General features: G+C 40.4%; 1 protein-coding gene across 1 annotated transcript in view; it reads right to left on the reverse strand.

The window, feature by feature from the left end:
* Positions 1-7786: 7786 nt before the first annotated feature.
* Positions 7787-21015, reverse strand: part of col15a1a (collagen, type XV, alpha 1a) — a 101829-nt gene continuing 88600 nt past the window's right edge. The window contains exons 35-42 of the mRNA XM_072679392.1: positions 19308-19449; positions 18703-18779; positions 18182-18310; positions 17370-17420; positions 16940-17002; positions 14221-14418; positions 13162-13271; positions 7787-8780 (exon numbers count right to left, since the gene is read on the reverse strand). Of these exons, the coding sequence (XP_072535493.1) occupies positions 8522-8780; positions 13162-13271; positions 14221-14418; positions 16940-17002; positions 17370-17420; positions 18182-18310; positions 18703-18779; positions 19308-19449 (1029 nt within the window). The 3' untranslated portion in view covers positions 7787-8521. The remainder of the gene's footprint in view (positions 8781-13161; positions 13272-14220; positions 14419-16939; positions 17003-17369; positions 17421-18181; positions 18311-18702; positions 18780-19307; positions 19450-21015) is intronic.

Consider the following 21015-nt stretch of genomic DNA (forward strand, 5'->3'; position numbering starts at 1 on the left):
CCGGAGAGGCAGAGCGGCCATGGAGGAAGATATAGAGGAAAAGATGGAGGGGAGGGGCAGAGGGGGGAGTGGGCGGGGCGGATAATTAGATGGGCGGGGCAGGTCAGGGGGGTGAGGTGCAGGGAGGGGTGAAGTAGTGGAGAGGGAGGAGCACACGGTGCATGTGCAAGTTTAATGGAATATGGATTAAGTTGGATCCAGTTTATGATGGAGATTATAGAAAAGGATGGAGGCAGTATGCAAATAAGGGTTCTACATAGTACTAAGGGTTCCTCAACTCCAGAGGATCTAGAAGAACCTTTTAAAGATGCAAGAAAGCTTTGAAGCTTGGGTTGTCTTAGTCCTATATGGATCCATTGCCTTTACTACACAACCCATGAGGAACAGCTGTTTTTAAGGATGAGAGGGGAAGATAGATAGATAGATAGATAGATAGATAGATAGATCACTTTATTTATCCCACAGGGAAAGTCAGTTTTTACAGCAGCAAAATCAAACAAGAGAGCAGCATGATAGAGGCATAAAAGCGTAAAAAGTGATTGTAGTGCAGTAATAATAATTACATTAATATAATGTAATATACAGAATGAATTATGTGTAATGTAACAGTGCAGTAACTACATTAATATAATGTAGTGATGTAAGGCATCCTGGGGTATCATTACAGTATAGAGTTTTAAAGTGGCAGTGCAGAAGAGTCAGAAGGATAGGAGGGAAAGGGGGTGGAGCAAGAAGAGGACGGTAGGGGACAGTAGAGAATATGGGTGACAAATAATACCTGCTAATGCACCGTGCCAGACAAGTCTCTGTATATATGGCAGTATATGGTAAGGAGGTGGAGATTTCACTACACCCTGGTGGGTGTTTCACAACTCAGTATTACTCAGTTAACAAGATACATTAAGCCTAAACTCAAGCAAGTCTAACAGAAGGTGAAGTGAGCTCCCCATATTTACTTATCCTTAGTAAACGGTGAAAAAACTAAAGACATTGACAATAATTATTAAAAATAACATTCAATACTGCTACTTCATCAATAAAATCAATAGTTTAATTAAAAAGCCACTTCAATTGACAAAGCACCTTTAATCCATTAATTCACACATATACAATCCTATTAAAGAGTGATTATTTGGCTAAAATAGAAATATAAAGGGTAAACCGCTGCAGTTTAAAGGCCGTGCTGCATTTATGAATCCCAGCGCAGAGACGGCCATAACTGAATCCTCACAAAGGCGCTTATGTTCCCTCATAAGCGAGTCCCTTATATAATGCCTGAGGCTGTGGTCAAACACTGCTATGACCATTAGCTGCAGAATCTGCAGAAAACTGAATTTCCCTTCAATACTTCAGCTACTTACTCATATGACCTTTGACCCCTGACTAATTTCTCAACACCATGTGGCTGGAGGACAGAGGAGCAGTATACAGACACCATGGACTTCTTTCATCTGCCTCAATTTAAGCACATTGCACCTTTTTTACACTGCATATTATGTAGTCCATATCTAGAGCCAGGATTCGTGTCTAAAATGGCACTAAATGAAATTGAGACATTTCTGTATGGTACGTCACTGAACTAGAATAGCCAAGTCTAGTCTGTCTAGAATAGCAGTTAGCATTTACTAGCAGGCCAAACAAGTTTGCTATAACATAACATGCCCTGTTGGCCTAGCTGAAAGCCCCCCTTGAAGCTCCAGAGGGTCCAGTTGCACAAATAGGTATTTTTGCCCTGTGATCATTTTCCCCTCCGAATGCCACTGGATCCTCTGATTTAGGGTACGAATTTGCATATATGATATATATGACCTGTGGTGAAGGTAGGCATGCTTGATTTTTTACTTTTTTAATACAGAAGAAAAACAATCCATTATAATTCGTCATGTACTGTGATCATTTTTTAATTAATATTATGACATTAAGGCCCATTTCTGGGTTACCAGCTGCAGTAAACTATGACTAGTACATCATCAAATCAACCATTATTGGTGACATACTCAGTCATAAACAATACAGCTAGTAGTGAAATGCTTTGATGACCGTCTGATAGAAGACAAGATGAACATACAAAGGATAAAAAAGGAATATGTATTGATAATAAAAGATAAATAGAAAGTGTATACAGAAAAAGACATGTATAAATATAATAATAATGCAAATAGTCATAATTATTTGGATATTAACAGTAATGCACATCTCTCTTCATTTTCCAGTGTGAACACACTACTTGCACTTACTTGGCCTGGCTACTACCCTTAACAAGTACTGGATTCAGACCCAGGCCTAGACCTTCAGTTTCTGATATTAAATCAAAGTAGCAATATTTCAAAGACAGATTCCTAATAGATTTGATTAGATACACATAGATATTCATTTCAATATGTGTTATATAAACCACTACCCTGCCCAAAATAGGGTAACATTTTTTTCATAGGCCTCTAAATCCAAATGTAGACCCACATTAATTATCTTAATGACACGTTTATTCCAGTTGTGCACTGCTTCACTAAATGGGTATATTTTGGGCAGAGAGATAATTACAGAAGGTGTGCCCCACCTAACCTTGGCTAAGAGAAAAGCCAACTTCATAAAATTACTTTTTCAGGCCTCTGAATGAGACTGAATGCAAGTGAAAAAGAGTCACGTTCAATTTAATTAAACGTGATTTGGTCACGTGGACCCACCTACGTTTAGGCACGTACCGTCACATCCTGTGTAGTGCTATAATTACAGCTCATGGCTGAATCGGGTTTGGATTTTTGTTGTGGCTATGAACAGGCTCTGACTTGAAAGGGAGGAAAGAGGGTCAGGAAGCAGCGTTGATTCTTCAATATGGCTTACACATGTCGCTCACCCTCGGTGGACCTGGGACTGTCACAAATTTGGAGCGTGGACTATATTTAGACGGAGGAAACCGCACATGAAAAGTCAGCCGTATCCCTCATTAGACCTTAACAAGGCGGAGACAGCTCTCTAATGATAGCGCACATGACTAATGAAAGCAGAGCAGACTCCTTCTAATGGAGCTGAAATGTCACAGCCAGTGTGAGCGGGACAGAGCCCATGCTGGGGGCTTTGAAAATGCAGGGGAACCCTGAGAGCAAAGCAAAACATAATTTACACAATACAGATTAGTAAAAAATAGAGATCAAGAACAAGATAAGGTTTATATTCAGCCCAAAATTGTAGAAAGTAATTAGACTTCAAACTAGCACAATCACAAGTGTAAGGAGTATCATTACTACTTGGGTGCAAATCCTTGGCGGTCTATGCCTGCCTGAGGTCTGGAACTCATGGACATGTGACAAATGCTGAGGTTCCTCCCTTGAGATGCTTTGCCAAGCCTTTACTGCAGGCACCTTCATTTGTTGCTGACATTCCTTTTCTTTGCCTTAAAAAATTGCTTTCACTTGCTTAAAAAAGTTGCTTTCACATCACATCATCAATAAACACTAGTTACTCAGTTCCACTGGCAGCCATACATGCCAATGCCATAACACTACCTCTACTGTGTTTGACAGATAATGTGCTACGCTTTGGACCATGAGCCTTTCCTTTCTTTCGCCACACACTGTTCTTTTCTTTTTTTGGTACAAGTAAACCTTGGGATGTTTGATTTTGCTATCTAGCCAAGTCTAATCTAAAGTTTCTGTCCTTGATGCTACCAGTGGTTTGCATCTTGATGTAAACCCTCTGTGTTTACTTTCATGAAGGCATCTTTTGACTGTAGACAATGAAAAGCCTACCTCCTTAAGGATGAAACCTCAAGGAGGTAGCCTACACCTGGGGATGAAACTGTTGTCAGTAAACTGACCAATTACTTTTGAACCTATGATAAAGGAGGGACTGTGTGTGGTGATGTACAGAGAGAAAATTACATTAACATTAAACAACCACATTGACCATTTGTGACGGGCACAGATGGAATTTGGCTTCTGAATTTATCCCATCCATGCAGTGAACACACACATACACACCAGTGAAACACACACAGTGGACAGTGAGCACACGTGCCCGGAGCGGTGGGCTGAGAGGGTGAAGGGCTTTGCTCAAGGGTCTAATAGTGGCCTGGGTATCAAACCCACAACCCAGTCATCAACAACCGGGAGCTCAAACCGCTGAGCCACCACTGCCTCACTTTTTAAAATTGTGTCATCGTCCAAATACTTATGGACCCCACTGTAAGTGGGTGTTATTATGTAGCAGGTTCGGGCAGTGACAGGAGAACAGAAGAGACTGGAGCTGATAGCTTTTTTATTTAAGGCCAAACCAAAATGATATATGAACAATATGACCTGTCAATTAGACTTTTATAAATATACCCCACTAATCTCATTCTACACCCAAAACCCACCACAACAGACAAGGATTGGTACATTTTTATGAGTAGAGATGCCCCTATAGTTTGTAGAATGAGCATTAACATCACATCCAGTCTCCAGACCTTATCTTTCGTAGGTAGGAAACCACTAGATGGAATGACATGGTTAAGATTGATCAATGCGAGAGAGGTGTGTTGCCTCACACTGTGGTAGTGAATACATGCAGTGTTTTCAGCTGTGGCTGTGGGCAATGGGATGTTTGTTGGTGGGTGACATAAGAGTGTGGCAGTGCCAGTATGAGGGTGGTAAACCTCACCAGAGTGGCCTCAAAAACAAGCATACCTCATGCCAGCTCAATTGCCACTGCCAACCATTTTGAAACTCCAGCTCCCTCCAAACTCTATGTGTTACACACTGATTTTAGGAGGTGCAAACTTGCCTATAAAATGACAGGCCATTGGATGAAATCATGCCACATTATTTCAAGACTTGCCATCGGCACTATTTTAAGCTCTGGAAACATGTTCATGGAACACAATGTTGCGACACTCCAGGCTAGCCCGAGGTCAGCCACATGCGTGCCTTTGTACCAGTGTTTGTAAGCTTCCTTCACATATTCATGTGTAAAATATCACAGTTACCTCAATGAAGCCTGGTTTTCTTGGAGCTGGATTACACCTATTGTTCAACTAGATTGCAATGCTGACAATGATTCATCACTGAATATGAGAGTGAATCTAACTGTGGAAAACAGGCCATTGCTAGGTGCACTATTACCCTTGTACGAGGAGATTTCACTAACTGTTTTTACCATTTGTGCAAAATTATGTTATGCATACACATTTAACCAGAGTGACTTATGTTTGAATCATGTTACACCTGAAGTAACATTAGTAATCTTGCCCAAAGGATCCTAGTCTACCACAGGGAAGGCAGTGTTGTTAACAACTTATACTACACTAACCACCTAACAATAAGCTTTAAGACAATCAATAAGACCTGGCTGTTAAGTCATTAATCCTCTTGCTTGTGAAAATGAAGAAGTTTTTAACTTTTAACTGCTATTTTTGGCCTGTATGCCTCATTGACCTGAACTCATACAATTGATTTTTCAGCTACAAGAGCACATGCTTTTATTATTTTAACTATTACAAAATGAGCTAAAGTTAACCCTCTGATTGTAATCTGTCAAAAAGTTGTCTCTCTTAAAATTTTTTTAATGTAATTAAAAATGTCATTTTTAACATAATTATCATGAGCATTCATGATTTTGTACACACAGGGTCTCTGAATGCCCCACCAGTTTGTGCAGTCCCTGTAGTTAAAGGTGCACATATCTGTCACTGTACAGCGAAATGTGTCCTCTGCATTTTAGTGAGCACACACACACCCAGCCGAGCCCGGGTATCAAACCCACAACCCTGTCATCAATAGCCTGGAGCTCTAACCGCTGAGCCACCACTGTCCCATAATATGCAGAAATAATTGTGCCCTAAGCCGTATTACTCAATAACTACGGGACTTCTGTACAAACTGGTGGGGCTGTTCTTTGGTAATAGAAGTTTGGAACAACACCTTTGGTCCGTCTGCGGGCCATAGGCTGTTTAAGGGTTAAAGATCTGTCACAACATTATAGGATAATTGATGTAATATCATGGATTGTTAATTAATCATAATAATTTTTACCAGGAACACAAAACTAGTCAACCTAAAATGAACGCAACAGGAGGTTTAAGGTTCATTGTGCCATATCATCCCCCAGTGTGAGTCATTGTCAGTCCAGTTGTCCATATTTTCACCATCATACTGCACCAGCCAATTAAGGAATGTAAAGAAAAGCATACAGTTCCTCTGAGACACACAATCAACACACCTTTTGGTGGTCCTGAAAGCATAGGTTCTGTACCCCAGACCTCTGATTGGTCAGCATTGCTGTAAACAGACAGTAGAAAGAACCTTGGAGATGGACAAGAGAAAGGTAGTAAGCTTTAGAGTCAAGCCGGGAAAGTCTGCACATCCCTTTCACCTTTTATTACGACACAGGCTTATTCTACAGTAGATTGAGCTCAATTTGTCACCGCAAACATCTACACACACTCGCCAATAATCATACTTTGGTAGCAATTACAGCTTGGGAAAGAAGCATCAAGCTTAGCACACATGTTTCTTGCCATTTTCGCCCATTCCTCTTGGCATATCCTTGCAAGCTCCATCAGGTTGGATGGGGGAGCTTCGGTATGCAGCCCTTTTCAGCTCCTTCCACAGATGTTCAATGGGACTGAGGTTTGAGCTCTGGCTGGGCCACTCAAGGACATTCAGACTTTTTCTGGAGCCTCTCCTTTGTTCTCTTGGTTGTGTGCTTTGGGTCGTTGTCATGTCGGAAGGTAAACCTTCACCCCAGTCTGAGGTCCAGAGTGCTCTGATTGCTTGGTGTTGAAAATCTCCAATCATGTCCAATCAACTGAACCACATGTGGACTCCAATTATGTTGTAGAAACATCTCAACATCTCAAGTGGAATCAGTGGAGCCTCAGCTCACTTTCAAAGGGTGTGCTTGTGTACCTGCTTTCATTTTGTTATTGTGGGCAATTTTATGTAGAATTATGTGAGAAAAATTCTGAATCTACTGTATATATAAGGTTCAGTGACTATTAAACAGCATAAGAACATTTAGTCCTAGCAAGTCAGGGTTCTTTGAGCGATGCCACTGAAGAACTTTACTTTAACCTTACTTTACTACCTCACTGGACTCTGGACTACCTCACATTGCACAATTTGCACACTACCGTCAATTATTTATTATCCTCTGTCTGTACTGTGTTGTGTTGTCTGTCCGCACTTGTTTGTTTGTGTTGCACTTGTGTTTTGTATGCACTGTCTATGTTGCACCATGGTCCTGGAGGAACGTTGTTTCGTTTCACTGTGTACTCTGTATGTAGTTGAAATGACAATAAACCCACTTGACTTGACTTGACTTGACTAAACCTTTAAAAGCTTCTTAAAAAATCCTTTTTGTGTTTACAAAGTGGTTCTTTAAGGAACTAAAAATGGTTCTTCTATGGCATTTCTTAAAGAACCATTTGTAACACCTTTTTTTCAAGAGTAGCACGGAAATACACGGATACACAGCGCTGCTGGAAAGCAGAAGTATCTGTGTGAGGTTTCTGGCCCTGTCTTTTCTAGGGTGCTCATAATTAGAAGCAGACTGAGGGGGATAATATTAACTATTAATCCTGTGAATCCTTGTTCTGCGTGATTTACTAATCCCTCAGAATAGAATTTTATATTAGTCTTGTTCCTGTTCCTTGTTTCGACTGGGCCCGTGACCCAGATTCATTTAAGAGAACTGAGAACATCCACCTACAGAAACTGATCTATGGGGAATTTCTATATTATTCATTTTAAAAAGTGACTTTTGCCACTTTCCAAGACATGTCAGACACATGACACAGGCAAAGGCGACGTATTTGAAAAAGAGGTTTTATTCCTTAGGCACCAGTTAAAATAAAAAATACTCCTCACTAAACACTGCTCGAGTTCTTTGTTCTTAATTTGAAGCAAAACGGTAAGAAAGGACATTTGTTGCTCTCTGTTGCTCTCAGTCAAATTTCCATAAGTTACAAAAATGGAAAATCATTTTCATCAACAGAGATGCTGTATAAAATCTTCTCTTTTATCAAAGAGGAACGGAAACAGGAGCAGAGTTCATCTGAACAACTGGAACTATAAATTACATATTCATCCTCATATTCAACCATCTTTTGGACATATTTAGATTATGTGCGGTCAGGTATAAATAAAAACACTGAAATTAAATTAAATACTGACACATCTTTTGTTATTCAAGGTGAAAAGATGACTTGACGTAACAAAAAGACATCTGTGGATTTGGAGGATTAGAACTGAGAAACAAAATGAGAAAAATGAGAAAATACAGTGCATCAAAATAGCGAGTTTTGGGGTTGAGGCCCGGTGCATCCCTCTGCTGAGACACGAGCGTCACGCCGCTTTACATTCGGAGAGAAATGGCTTTGCTTTTGCTACTGACATCCATGTGATGAACACCTGACGAAAGAACCGCACTGTGGCGGCTTATTGGCTTCTGGACGTCTCAATGTGGTCTTCAATCAGCTTACGTATATTTACACCTTCTGGAATGTTGACGGTCTAACGGCAGAGGCTGTAGTGTGGCATAGACGTTAATATCTGTAATGCCAGCGTCTGTGGCGGTACTGTGCCCGTCTGAGCTCTTCGATGGTGTTGTGGTCTGGACTGGTCTCGATGCACAGGACGATGAAGTGGTTGGAGCAGCTGCGGGTCTGCTGACTCAGCAGGCCGCTGTAGAGGAAGGAAGCCTGACCTGTGATGGCCATGTCGCCTGCCCTCCACGACTCGCAGTTCTTAGCATCCAGGCGCCTGCCACCCTCCGAGGAACCATGCCATATGGCCTTCTGTGGCCTGTGAAAAGACAATGCATTCATGCACGCACGCACACACACACACACACACACACACACAAAACACACATGCATATTTGAGTGAGTGTTGCAATACATAAACTATCCAAAAGTTTGGAGACATTTCTAGTCACTTGTTATATAAATGTTAATGTAATTGATTATGCGTTATGCAATATTACCTCATACAGTCTAGATTGAAGTATTATGAAATCAAAATGTATTAAAGTAACACGATTGGAGATGTGGGAAAAGTGATGTGACAACTGACTCTGCATTTCTACATACACTACAAGGATAAAAAAAAAGTATTTGGACACCTCCACTTCACACCTACAGGATTTTTCATGACATCCCAGTCTAAATCCATAGGCATTTAAATGGAGTTGGTCCCCCTTTGCAGCTCTAACAGCAGGTCTGGAGCTCTGCAGTTTGTAGGAGACTATGAGCTACACTATGAGCTGAGCTCAGCACTCTGGCCCTGACCACACTCTGTAACTTAACGTGGTCTGCCGCTTTGTGGCTGAGTAGCTGTGGTTCCATCTGATCGTGTTGCAGTGGTGGCTCCCATTACAGAACCACGCTGGAGTTCTTTAGAACAACCTATTCTTTCACTCACATGTGGAAAGGCAGACCGCATGGCTAGGTGCTTGATTCTATACACTTGAGACTAAATGAAACAGCTAAATTCAATGTTTAAGAGGTGTGTCCCAATACTTTTGTCCATATAGTGTACGTTGCAGTTTTGGACAAATGTGGACCAGTATCAGGAGAGGAGTGGACGTCTGTACAAACTGATGAGGCTGTACAAACACTTTCGGCCTGTCGGCGGGCCATAGGCTGTTTAAGGGGATAAGGGTGGCTGCCGTTCAGCAGTTTTTTGGTATTCGCTTGTCAGCTGTTCAATTAAAATACAAGATTAATCAGGTAATCGGGTATTCCGATCAGTAATCTGCTAATTCTTGATTGATTGGCATTCTGTCTTAATGCTTTAATCTGGACATATCAGTTTTAATATTTTCCTTCTGTTACGTTGCTGGAAAGCAGAAGTATTTGTGTGAGGTTTCTGGCCCTGTCTTTTCTAAGGTGCTCATAATTAGAAACAGACTGAAGGGAATAATATTAACTATTAATCCTGTGAATACAAGTAAGAGAACTGAGAACACACAAAACTGAAAATGCACTAATTATTAAATTATAATGAATTCCTAGATTATTTATTTAACATTCAGTTCCATTGCCAAGTTCCTGTTTTAAATTTAAGGACAACACATACAATAAATTGACAAAAGTATTGGGACACCTGGTCATTCATTGTTACTTTCAAAAATAAGGGTATTAAAAAAAAGATTCATCCTGCTTTTGTTGGAGTAAATGTCTCTACTCTCCAGGGAAGAATGCTTTTACTAGGTTTTGGACCATTGCTGTAAGGATTTGACTGCATTTAGAAACAAGAGCGTGAGAGTGAGGTCAGGATGTTGGCTGATCACCCTAATTCATTTCCACCTCTCCCAAAAGTACTGGATGGAGCACCATTCATCATTCCAGAGAACACGGCTCGACTGCTCCACAGCGCAATGCCACTACTAGCATTAAACTATTACTAGTTTTTGATATCTATCTAACTGATATATGAATGCTTACAAGTGTAACGATTCCTCTACTTGTCTGCTTTGTGCAAAGGTCAAGTAAGGGCAGTGAGGAAGAATGCATTTCCTAAAGTTCATCAGTGTTCAGTTTCAAAAGTCTTGAATTAATCTTACTCTTGGAAGAGCCAGGCACACTGGAAAATGATATTTAAAGGTCTCTACTTTCCATGTCCTTATTTTCCCACAGGAAAACAATATTAGAATAAATACAAAAAACATGACTACAATAAGAAGGGCAGCAAAAGCTGGTTTATCTAATCAATGCTTCACTAAAATCAAATGCTCTGCTGATGATTTTGAACAGGTTGCTTAGGTGCCTAATACTTTTTGCACAGTCCTGTAAATGTATCACTGCTGAAAAGCTGAAATTGCTGCAATTTGTTTCCGAATTGTCATGTTTTCCTTTAGCACAAAGCATCTAATCAATGTGATGGAACTGAACTTTACAAATCAGTTCATCACGCTTTAAGTGGCTCCCAGACAAAGTGTATACTCTAATATAACTAGTTATTATTGCCCTCTCGTGGCCAAAGCTTTTATATAGCTCATCAATCTCATTCAGAGACTTAGTCCCATGGGCTACTTATCAAACCACAACATGGCGTGCAAGTGGTGCAGCAATGGCTGCCCACACTGTCCAACTGGCTCTCCTTTAGACAGCTACTATAAATGGAAGCCACTTCTAATAAGAGTATTGAAATGACTATTAATATTAAGCCAATGAAAACTCAAAGGACAGGGAGTTCACTGGCATTCTCAAATTCCCTCGCTGGTTATCTTTCGGCAGGGCAGTGCATGTGTAATCGAATATGAATTAATATTATAGACCTGTCAGGACATCCATCCATCATAGTCTGACAATGTAAAAGAAAACAGTTCCTAATATGCAATGAAAACCCTTTTGTGGATGGTTCTTCAAAGAACCTTTTCAAAAATAGTTTGGCTCTTGAGTGGCGCAGCTGTCTAAGCATTGCAATGATCATTGGCTGATTTGATCCCCGGTAATACCACAGGCACCCATGACTTTAGGCACCAGAGATCGTAACTGGCCTCACTCTGGGTTGGGGGTTTAGCATCCTCCTCTAAGTGCACTCCAGTGCAGTGCAGTGCTGTCCAGTGATGTTGCCTATGTGGAAGTTCGAAAAAAGCACTTGGCCAGCGGTTTAATCCCAAATTACACACTACTTCCTATGTAGTGTACTATGCAAGCCAGAAATAGAGCATTATATACTTTCAACTGAACAGTATTTACACTTATTCATGTATAGAAATCTGAAATCTAGTGGCATCTGGACATTGTAATGCTGTGACTTATGTCGTTTGATACATAGGGAGTCTCAAAAGCAAGGCATTTGAGATTCAGCCAGGAAAATGCATGCACTGTGACGTCAGCATTTTCATGAAGCTCCGTTTTCCCGGTCCACACGACAACACAGAAAACAGAGTTTTCAAAAATCTCCATCTTGGAGAGCATTTTCAAAAAGCTTCATTGTTACTGACCAGAAACACCAGAGTGTTTTTGTGTGGACAGGAGGCCAAAACGCAGACAGAAACCTCCTTTTTTTAAAATAGCACTGTATATTAAAGAAGGTGCAAAAACTGAGGAATATCTCTACAGCAATGTTCTGTACAGCACCTGTACAGGTCCCCTAGTTTTAAGAACCCTTCTTCTGACATTCTGTTTAGTGTGTATGGCACCAACACATTGCTCTTAGCTGTAAAGATGTTGGTGATGCTATCCAGATCTCATCAGCAGATGCAGCCATCTTCTGCTACATCCATTCATACCTCAGCTGAAATGGGAGCTGCCACATGGCTCAGAAAAGCCCAACTTCACAAACAGCTCTAAAAAGGCCACGCACTAACCACAATTGCAGCTGTACTGTCTCAGCCTCCCCCCTGTGCACGGTACGAGTAGCTATATTTACCACCCCAGGGTATAAATAGACATAAACAGAGAACGAAAGAGCAAAGCTAGTTGTAAAAAAAAAAAAAGCTAGTGGAAGAAAACAGGCAAGGGGACGGATAGGTGCAGCCTCTTCTGTCTGGTTTGTGGCTGGGCAACCCTGCTTGTCTCAAGCGTCATTTCAGGGAAGGGCTCTGCGTTCGGTGCTGCGTGCTGGAACCGCATTAGATGTTTGGAGCAGGTTGTTCATAAATATGGGGCAATCAGTGTGATGGGATTCCAGAAATAGCAGCGGATGAAAGCATATTTTCCTGTGTTTACGTTTATACAAAATTTTCCTTTGAAATACAGCAATTTGCTGAACCTAGAAATCCATGGTGAATATTTTAAGTCCTTCACAATTACCAAGACACAATTACATCACTCCGCTTACTATTCATATAAAACAGTCAACAACAACAAAAAGTTCACGAGTGCTGTGTTTTGTGGCTGAAGTAATTAAAAAGAGCTGGTTTTGATCTCCATCACTAGATGAGTCACAAATGGTTCAGTGAGTCACACTGCATTGTTTCTTTTCAGTGAAGCTTCATAGAAACAATAAATGCTGCATATATCACCGCATAATAGCACTTCATATGCGCCTGACATATGACTTTCCATTACAGAACTTTAACACAGTACAATAAATCTCTCTCTCATGCGTCGCTCCAGTGCTAATACACAGACTCAGTGAGTCACCTCAAAATTTACAGGCTCCTCGATTAAGCTAAAAGTGACTCGGCAAACTGATCGCCATCTTTGAATTTGAATTTGGAGTGTTAACTGACCAGAAGGGATCGCTCATCACATCCCGTCCATCAAAGGAGTAGAGGGGGATCCCAGAAGGGAGAAGGTGGTTGGAGAAGATGCTCTCCCAGTTCTTGAACAGAACCTCACCCTGCAAATGAAAAGCCAACAGTCACTGACTCACACACACACTCACACACTCACAGAAGATACGTCTTATTTATTCAGTGGTTGAAATACTAAAATCACACAGCTAGACACATTAGAGCCTGGGAGCATTACAGCTAATTGAGTGGGCCTCATTCACTGATATCTTCCTAGGAATTTTCTTAAATTTGTACTTCATAAAAAATCCTTAAAAAACGTCTAAGTCAGATTCATGAACTGTTCTCAGCTATGCCCTTATAATGATGGATCCCATTGTGTAAGTGGGTTTTAAGAAGACATTTCTACTTAAGAACGGTTGGTGAATAAGGCCTGGCAGTCAAAAAGTGTTGATGTTTCAGTGAACTGCTATAAATGATATACTATACCATACTACACCGTGCTGGAGAAACTGCTGCCAGTAACGTACTGTAATTGTATTGCTTATTACTGAGTACTGTGTCCTTCCCTAAGTAAGTGCTTTATACTGCTTTGTTATATATTTAAAATATTTTCTGCCAGTCTTTATTTGTCTTTGGAGGCTGCTTTCCTGTTTGTTTAGCTGTTAAGAAATCATCACTGTCATGCAAAAACCTTGTATCTCCATTTTTACTTTTTTACATAATGTTAATCTGGCAGTTGTTCTTTAAATTCAATTGCATGATGATTGAACCAATAGAAATGCTCCCAAATCTTTTTACATTGATTTCAACTAAAAGTTAAGAAGGCATTTCCTTCTCCTTGAAAGTTGACATTTGACAGATCCAAGGATTGTTTTGCATGACAGTGACCAACTGATCTAGAGAACATTCACAACTTTTCTATGTACAAACTAAAAGAATATGCTATATGCTTTATTAAATTGAACTATAGTTTAATATCCAAATCCAACATTATCCTGACAAAACCTCCCCACAGCGACCACATCTGAAGTAGAGTGACAACGTCTGGCTCACCCTGAGGTTAACAATGGGTAGACTATTGCGGTAGGGTGCCTGCACCACGTCGATCAGGTCCTGGAGGTGGTGAGAGAGGAAAGCCTTGTACTCGTCACGTATCCCCATGGCCTGAGCCTGCAGCCGGCACTGCCTGTTCGCAGAGTGGATGGAGCCCAGGTCCCCGGTCAGCGGCGTGTTCAGTGCAACCATCCTGAGCTGTAAGAGGGGTCAACCAGCACAATATGATTAGAAACCTCAAGGGCTTCATTTTAGGCAGGCGGACACACTTGGGTTTATTTTTCGCACAGTCAAGTCTGAATTTTCTTTTTTCTCTTTTTTTCAAACACATATCTGATCTGATCAGTTCTGACATTTTCCTTGAAGTCTAAACTTCAAAAAAAGTCATGTCCAACCAGATCTTTCAAATTCTGAGCTGGATCACATTCATCACGTACTAAACAGCCTTTCTGGCAAATACTTACAAACTGTCCGCAAATCTAATAAAACACACAAATCTAATCAGGTAAAGATGGTAAACAAGTCTGATTGGCTGGTGAGCAGAGCTTGAACACATTTGATCTCAGCATTAAAAAAAGCTTAACCCCTTAAAAAGCCTTAATAAAGTGTTTGTAAACAAACTTGTAGTGTTAAGGGGTTAAATCATTTAACATACTTATGTTGCACTATAGAAGAGCACTACCTCACAAGTGAATGTTTCTGCTAATTCTATATTAAACATAACACAATAACAAACACCATAATATTTATTTATGCAGGTGAAAGGGTTTCATATTACAATAGCAACATCACCTGTAAATTGTGACAGCTCACTGACAGACATTTCTTTAAATATCAGCAACAGACTGCTGTTTGTGTGCTACACAAGAAACTTTGCTTATCATAAGAGTTGTGTGTACAGGTCACAAAACAAATGTGCTGTATTTGGCCCATCCTCTGTCCTCTAATCAGATTTACTCTGACCCAGGAACTTATACTGTTCAGATGGAAGCATGTCTGGGTCCAACAGCATAATACTGAATATTTGTGTTTTTATCAATTTAGCAAATTAGTAATGTACAGCTTGTCTCCTTACACACTTAATTCCCCCCTGAACACTCCAAGGCTTACTAAGGTGTATTGTTCAGTAACTACAGGAACTTCTGTACAAACTGGTGGGGCTTTTCTTTGGTAACAGAAGTGTATAATAACACGGCCCGCCGAATGAGCTGCTTAAGGCGTTGAAAGCAGGCAGTTAGAGTGGTGTGCAACTCAAGAGCTGTGATATTACACTACATATAATATATGTATAAATAATATGTAAATGTACCTTTCTGCTCTTTCTTGGACACAGAAATGCACTTGGTTTAATGACTTTAGAGTGGTGCAACTGTCTAACTGCCTGCTCGTTAAGATAGAGGAGATCAGAAGTTCAGACAAAGTCCTTATAGGCAAGTACGTTCACGTGGCGGCCATCTTTGCAACGCCACCGGGCAGTTATTTCCAGTCATACGAATGAAGAGAGACCAAAATACTCAAAACTGAAGGTAAAATTACTGTTTCAAAACCATATTTTGAATCAGTGATAAAATCAGACTAAAACCGCAGGAATAGTTTGTAGCATTTGGCTTAAACAGGCACAGAAACTTGATTTTTTGGCTTGCTCTGGCCTCCGGATCTCCACTTAAGGGGAGTTTTTCCGATTGCGGCGTAACCTGCAAGCTGACTGGCTCATTTTGTTGAAAGGTGGGACTTTGTCTTTAAACAACCGCCATGTTGAGAGTTACTAGGACTCCTATTTATATTTTAACCAGTGTCTGGTCTGCTCATTTATAGTGTCTCTGGTTCAAATCCCATCAACACCACAAGCCTCTTTGGTCAGGAGTCTGAGAATAGAATAGCCTTCCCCAAGTAACACAAAATACTGCAGCTGCAGCTGGTTTACTGATGTTTTTAAGGCTCAACTCAATCAGCGTTGCTGACTTGGGTTTAAGTAGGACTAACTTGATTTTTTTTACAGTGTAAAGTTTATTTATTTATTTATTTTTGTAGCAGAGATGTCTGTATTATGCCCCCCCAATAAGTGTTATAGTGATTAAAGACTTCTTACCATTACATGTGCACATGTGGACACACACAACGACTTGTTTGTTTGTCTTACTATTCTCAGACAAACCCTTCTTTGCCTAAACAGAGCATGGCCCTATTTACCCCATTGTCCTCATCTTTAGTGAGCGTGTGCTTTAGAGAGGCGATCCTTCAACATGGACTTGCCCTGCAGCTAACCACTAACATAAACCTAGACTGGCTGAGATGCCCATTCAACAGTGCTGGATGGACAGCACCATAATTTATTGTCTAAAACTGGATCTCTGGAAACCACAGGAACACAAGCTAGAACCCAGCCAATGGTTTTTCCTAACGGGTTTCATACGAAACCATGACAAATTTCAAATATCATGTATTTCTATCTTTGAGGAAGCGGAGAATGGCCTGGGAAAGGTACATTATATACTTGGGGTTCTGCAATATATTCCTGCACGGCTTTGCTTTACTATAACGTCTCCAAATGACATGAAACTACGAACTTTCATGAACGTCCTGAGTGTTTCTGTGAGCGAGTATTTACTGGTGTTTATCAGTATGTTTATATCTAAACGTGTAATTGGTCCATGTGAAACATGCATTTAGACATGACACACACATACACACACACACACACACATACATCCATACTTACCGCACTTCCTGTGTGGATTGTAGGAGTATTGCTGAGTCGAGGGGTCAGCATTAAGGGGCCAGCCTATAGAGGATTAGACAGGAATTTTTTTACAGCTGACATTGGTCAGTGCAGTGCACACACTCCGTCAAACCTCCCTTCCTCTAAAAGCTCTCCTCACATACTAACATATCTTACAGAGTAAACATCTCACAACTGCTCCTCAATGCAGCCTGCACATATTCTAGTCAGGGTGGGCGATATGGTGTTCTGTCTATTGCTATGTCTAATAGCAATAACATATGATATCATCACTCCACCCATTCCTAGCTTCAAGTATATTGATTTAAGCCTGTTTATCAGTTGGTACTGATGTGGCTGATCCTCCTAGTCCTCAGGGATGCCCAGTCATTTTTGCAATACAGAGTTCAGTGGAACCAGAGAAACTTACATCATCTTGTGAGAGGATCTGAGAGGGATACACCTCGACCAGCCCTCCAAGCTAGGGAGAAAAGAAAATGTATGTAAATTATGTAAATTACTGTTCAAATGAGTGATCATTTTATTATGTTTCATTTTGTAATAATAATAATAACAATAAAAAAATCATACACACACGGTATACATTTAAATACTATAATATCAGGGTATTTACAGTATTTATTCAAGTAGTATACACACTATATGTCACTAAATGTTTCTGGACACCTCTTTCAATTAATGCATTTAGCTACTTTTAGTCGCACCCAATTGCTGACACAGATGTGCAAATGCACACACACACATACACACACTGCTTATCTAGTCCCTGCTGAGAAGTACTGCCAATAGAACAGGACTCTGTAGAGCAGATAAACACGAACCTATTGGCACTAAGCTTTTTAAAATGCATTTATTTATTTTTTATTTGTATATTTATATGTGACACGGTCTTAACTTCCTACTAACCATTTGAAATATATAAAGTTGCACAGGCCTAGGATTTTATGACAAAAAATAATAATTTAATAAACTTATCAGCAACTAAATAATTGAAAACACTTAATTTTTAACAGTGGGTACATTCACACCTTGCAACTCATGTATGACACAGAACATATCATTGCTGTCAGAATTGTACTTTTTATCATAATTCACATCCAGTAGTTGTTCTTTGTATTGTAGCAAAATACCACGATGAACGAACCAATAGAAAAGCTCTAACATTTCCCCCTTTCCTGTAAAGGGAGCATGAGGTAAAAGTTAGCATGAGTAAAATGTTACCTGTATCTCTCTCCAACCTCCTGACACTTTGAGGTAGAGTTTACTTGTATCTGTAACCAAGGCGAATGTTCCCACATCATCCATGTATGAATCACGTTTCATTGCTTCAAGACTTGAGTATTTCTTTATCTGTGAAAACAACACCATTATGGTCGCACTATCCAGATACATTGTTCTTCATCTGACCTTCCATCTGCCACTCCTTAACTTTTCCTCCAGATTTAAAGGAAGCTGCTTCTCATGCAGCTGGCACTATGCGAACTGGTGGCTATTAACTTACAATACTCATTAGCCACATTAGCCACTTGGCTCCAGTGCAAAACTAAGGCATTAAGCATATCTTGGCTCATTGACTTGACTACATTTGGGAAAATGGGATGGGATGTAAATGTGTCATTTGACTAAACCAGTGCTTTGAAATTCAAGAGTACTGTTCATGATTTGCAGATAATCCAATGTTTTACAGAGAGGATTTTTAATTTGATCTGAAATGACTGTGTGAGATAATGGATGTCACTCACTGAGCTGGAGGCTGTGGAAGATTGTCCTGGGGGACCAGGTGGACCTCGTGGCCCAGGTGGGCCAGGGTAAGCAGCAGCTGAAAGAACAAGAACACATTAGTATTAGTCTATTATTCATAGTATTAGTCTATTATTATTATCTATATCTGTATAATATAAGATAAAGGAGGTCTGAATCTGCTGAGGTGCCAGCGTGTCCCGTTTCTTTGCAGTTAAACAAATAGCCAGCATGGAGGTGACCTCAGCGGGACAGAAGTTAACAGGCCAATTGGCCCCTCAGCACTGAAGTTGATCAGTGGGATGGCTTTCATCACCAGAACAGAGAGTTTAACATTGAAACATTAAGAACAGTTCCAAAAGTCAACATCATCAACAGGAATGTCTGGCTGATGGAGGCCCTGATTTGGTACATTGAGCAAGAAAATCATTAGCAATGCGTGTAGTACTGAACAGATGGCTATACAGTTCAGCTGGCCAACAGATGGACAATTGTATTTTTTTGGAGGTGTGCGTTATGATACTGATCCTCAAACATACCACATGTGAAAACTGAAAAGAGACATAGTCAGATAACACTGTGCGTTTTTACTACTTTTTCTTCTCACCAGAGCCGTAGCCAGGTGGCCCGGGGGGTCCAGGAAGCCCGGGGGGTCCGGTGGCACCTGCTCGCCCAATGCCAGGAGCACCAGTGGGTCCCTGCAGTCCTGGACGACCAGGAGGCCCAACGACAGATTCTCCTTTAGGTCCCTTCAGAGATAAACCATGAGCATTAGTAATATGATGGGAAATTATACATTTCTGTAGTCTATAAATGTTAATGAGCTTATTTATAATTAGCCAGGCTTTTATTATGTAGTGTTTATTTAATGTAGTTTTTTTATTTACTATCACACAAATTCACAGTTTTAAAATTTCACAAAAGTCAAAAATCGATTATCTAAATGTTAATTGATAATGTAATGTTAACAGAGTGCAGAAGGTGGATTTCAGAAATGTGGGAATACGGATGTGCAGTCTGTAGCATGAACATAACAGGGGCATAAGATAGGTGAGTGAGAAATCGATGGGTGGAAAGTCGCATCGTCCTTTCTGAGTTGAGTGGACGCTTTCACATTACTTGCTTGATGGTCCTTTGGTTGGCAGCAACTACAACCGACTGTTTTTCATTGCTGCCAACAAGAGGACCATCGAGCAAGCAATGCCAAAGCTCGGAAAGCGTGAAGAGCAGCGAATTACCAAGTCTATCGCTTACTAACTTTCACTGCTAAGGATTTGTGTCCATATGTAGTTGTTAAGAAGCTGGGCTTTAGTGCTATGTTGCACACTCTGCATCAATGATCACTTTGTCATCGCTTTGCAGCCCTCTGAATCTCAATCGAGTCAAATTCTGAGGTGCCTGAGATTGCCACCCTGAGTTTTCATTTACATTCTTATAGGTGTTACTTTGGATAATCATATTAATGATTTTATTTTTTCCTTATTATCTTTTATTATTTTATCTTTTGCCATTTTTTTAAGTATTTGTTTTGAATGATGTATCAATGGCCTGTAAAACACTCTGATTCTGAACGTAAACCTGATTTATCTAAAAAGTGCTACATAATTGAAGTTAATGGGGCTGAAGAAAAATGGGACGTACTCGCTTGCTGCCTCTCATATCACTGCAATTTGTATTTTGTGAAACAAATGAACCCCAAACCGATCTCCATCATTATATTTTACAGAGTTTTGCAGCTGATGTTTGGTTTTTGTTTCCGCATGGATCCTTTTTCATCTCGAACGAAGAAGGCCCGCCAATCCATCCATTTCTAATTACGTGAGGCAGCGCGGCAGTGAGAAATTTGAAGGCGGTTTGTCATCACGGCAATTAATTTTCACAAAGGCAAATCAAACATGACTTTCCTTAGTCACAAAGACTAAGATCAAACAAGCTTTGAGATGAGAGGGATTGGGTGTGCCCGAGGAGGAGAACTACAGATAGGGAAGAAATATGATTTGAGAGTGGGAGGCAGAGACGGAGAGAGAGGGAGGGAGCGAGAGAGATGTGAAATGTGTAAAGGAGAGAAGAGACAAAAAAATAACAGAGGAATGGAGATGGGCGAGATCAGAGAGATGAGAAGGGGAGATAGAGAGTAGGGGAATAAAGGAGGGGAGAGAGAGTCTGTAATAAATCTATTAGAAAAGGTCAGCTCTATAAGAATTAATTTATCTCTGTGATCACCTGATTTACAAAGACAACACTAGGCTGTTCAGAAATGGTCCTGTGTGTGTATGTGTGTGTGCAAGTGTGTGTGTGTTTGGGTGGGCATGTTT

The sequence above is a fragment of the Salminus brasiliensis genome, chromosome 5 (assembly GCF_030463535.1).
Source record: "Salminus brasiliensis chromosome 5, fSalBra1.hap2, whole genome shotgun sequence".
Lineage (NCBI taxonomy): Eukaryota > Metazoa > Chordata > Actinopteri > Characiformes > Bryconidae > Salminus > Salminus brasiliensis.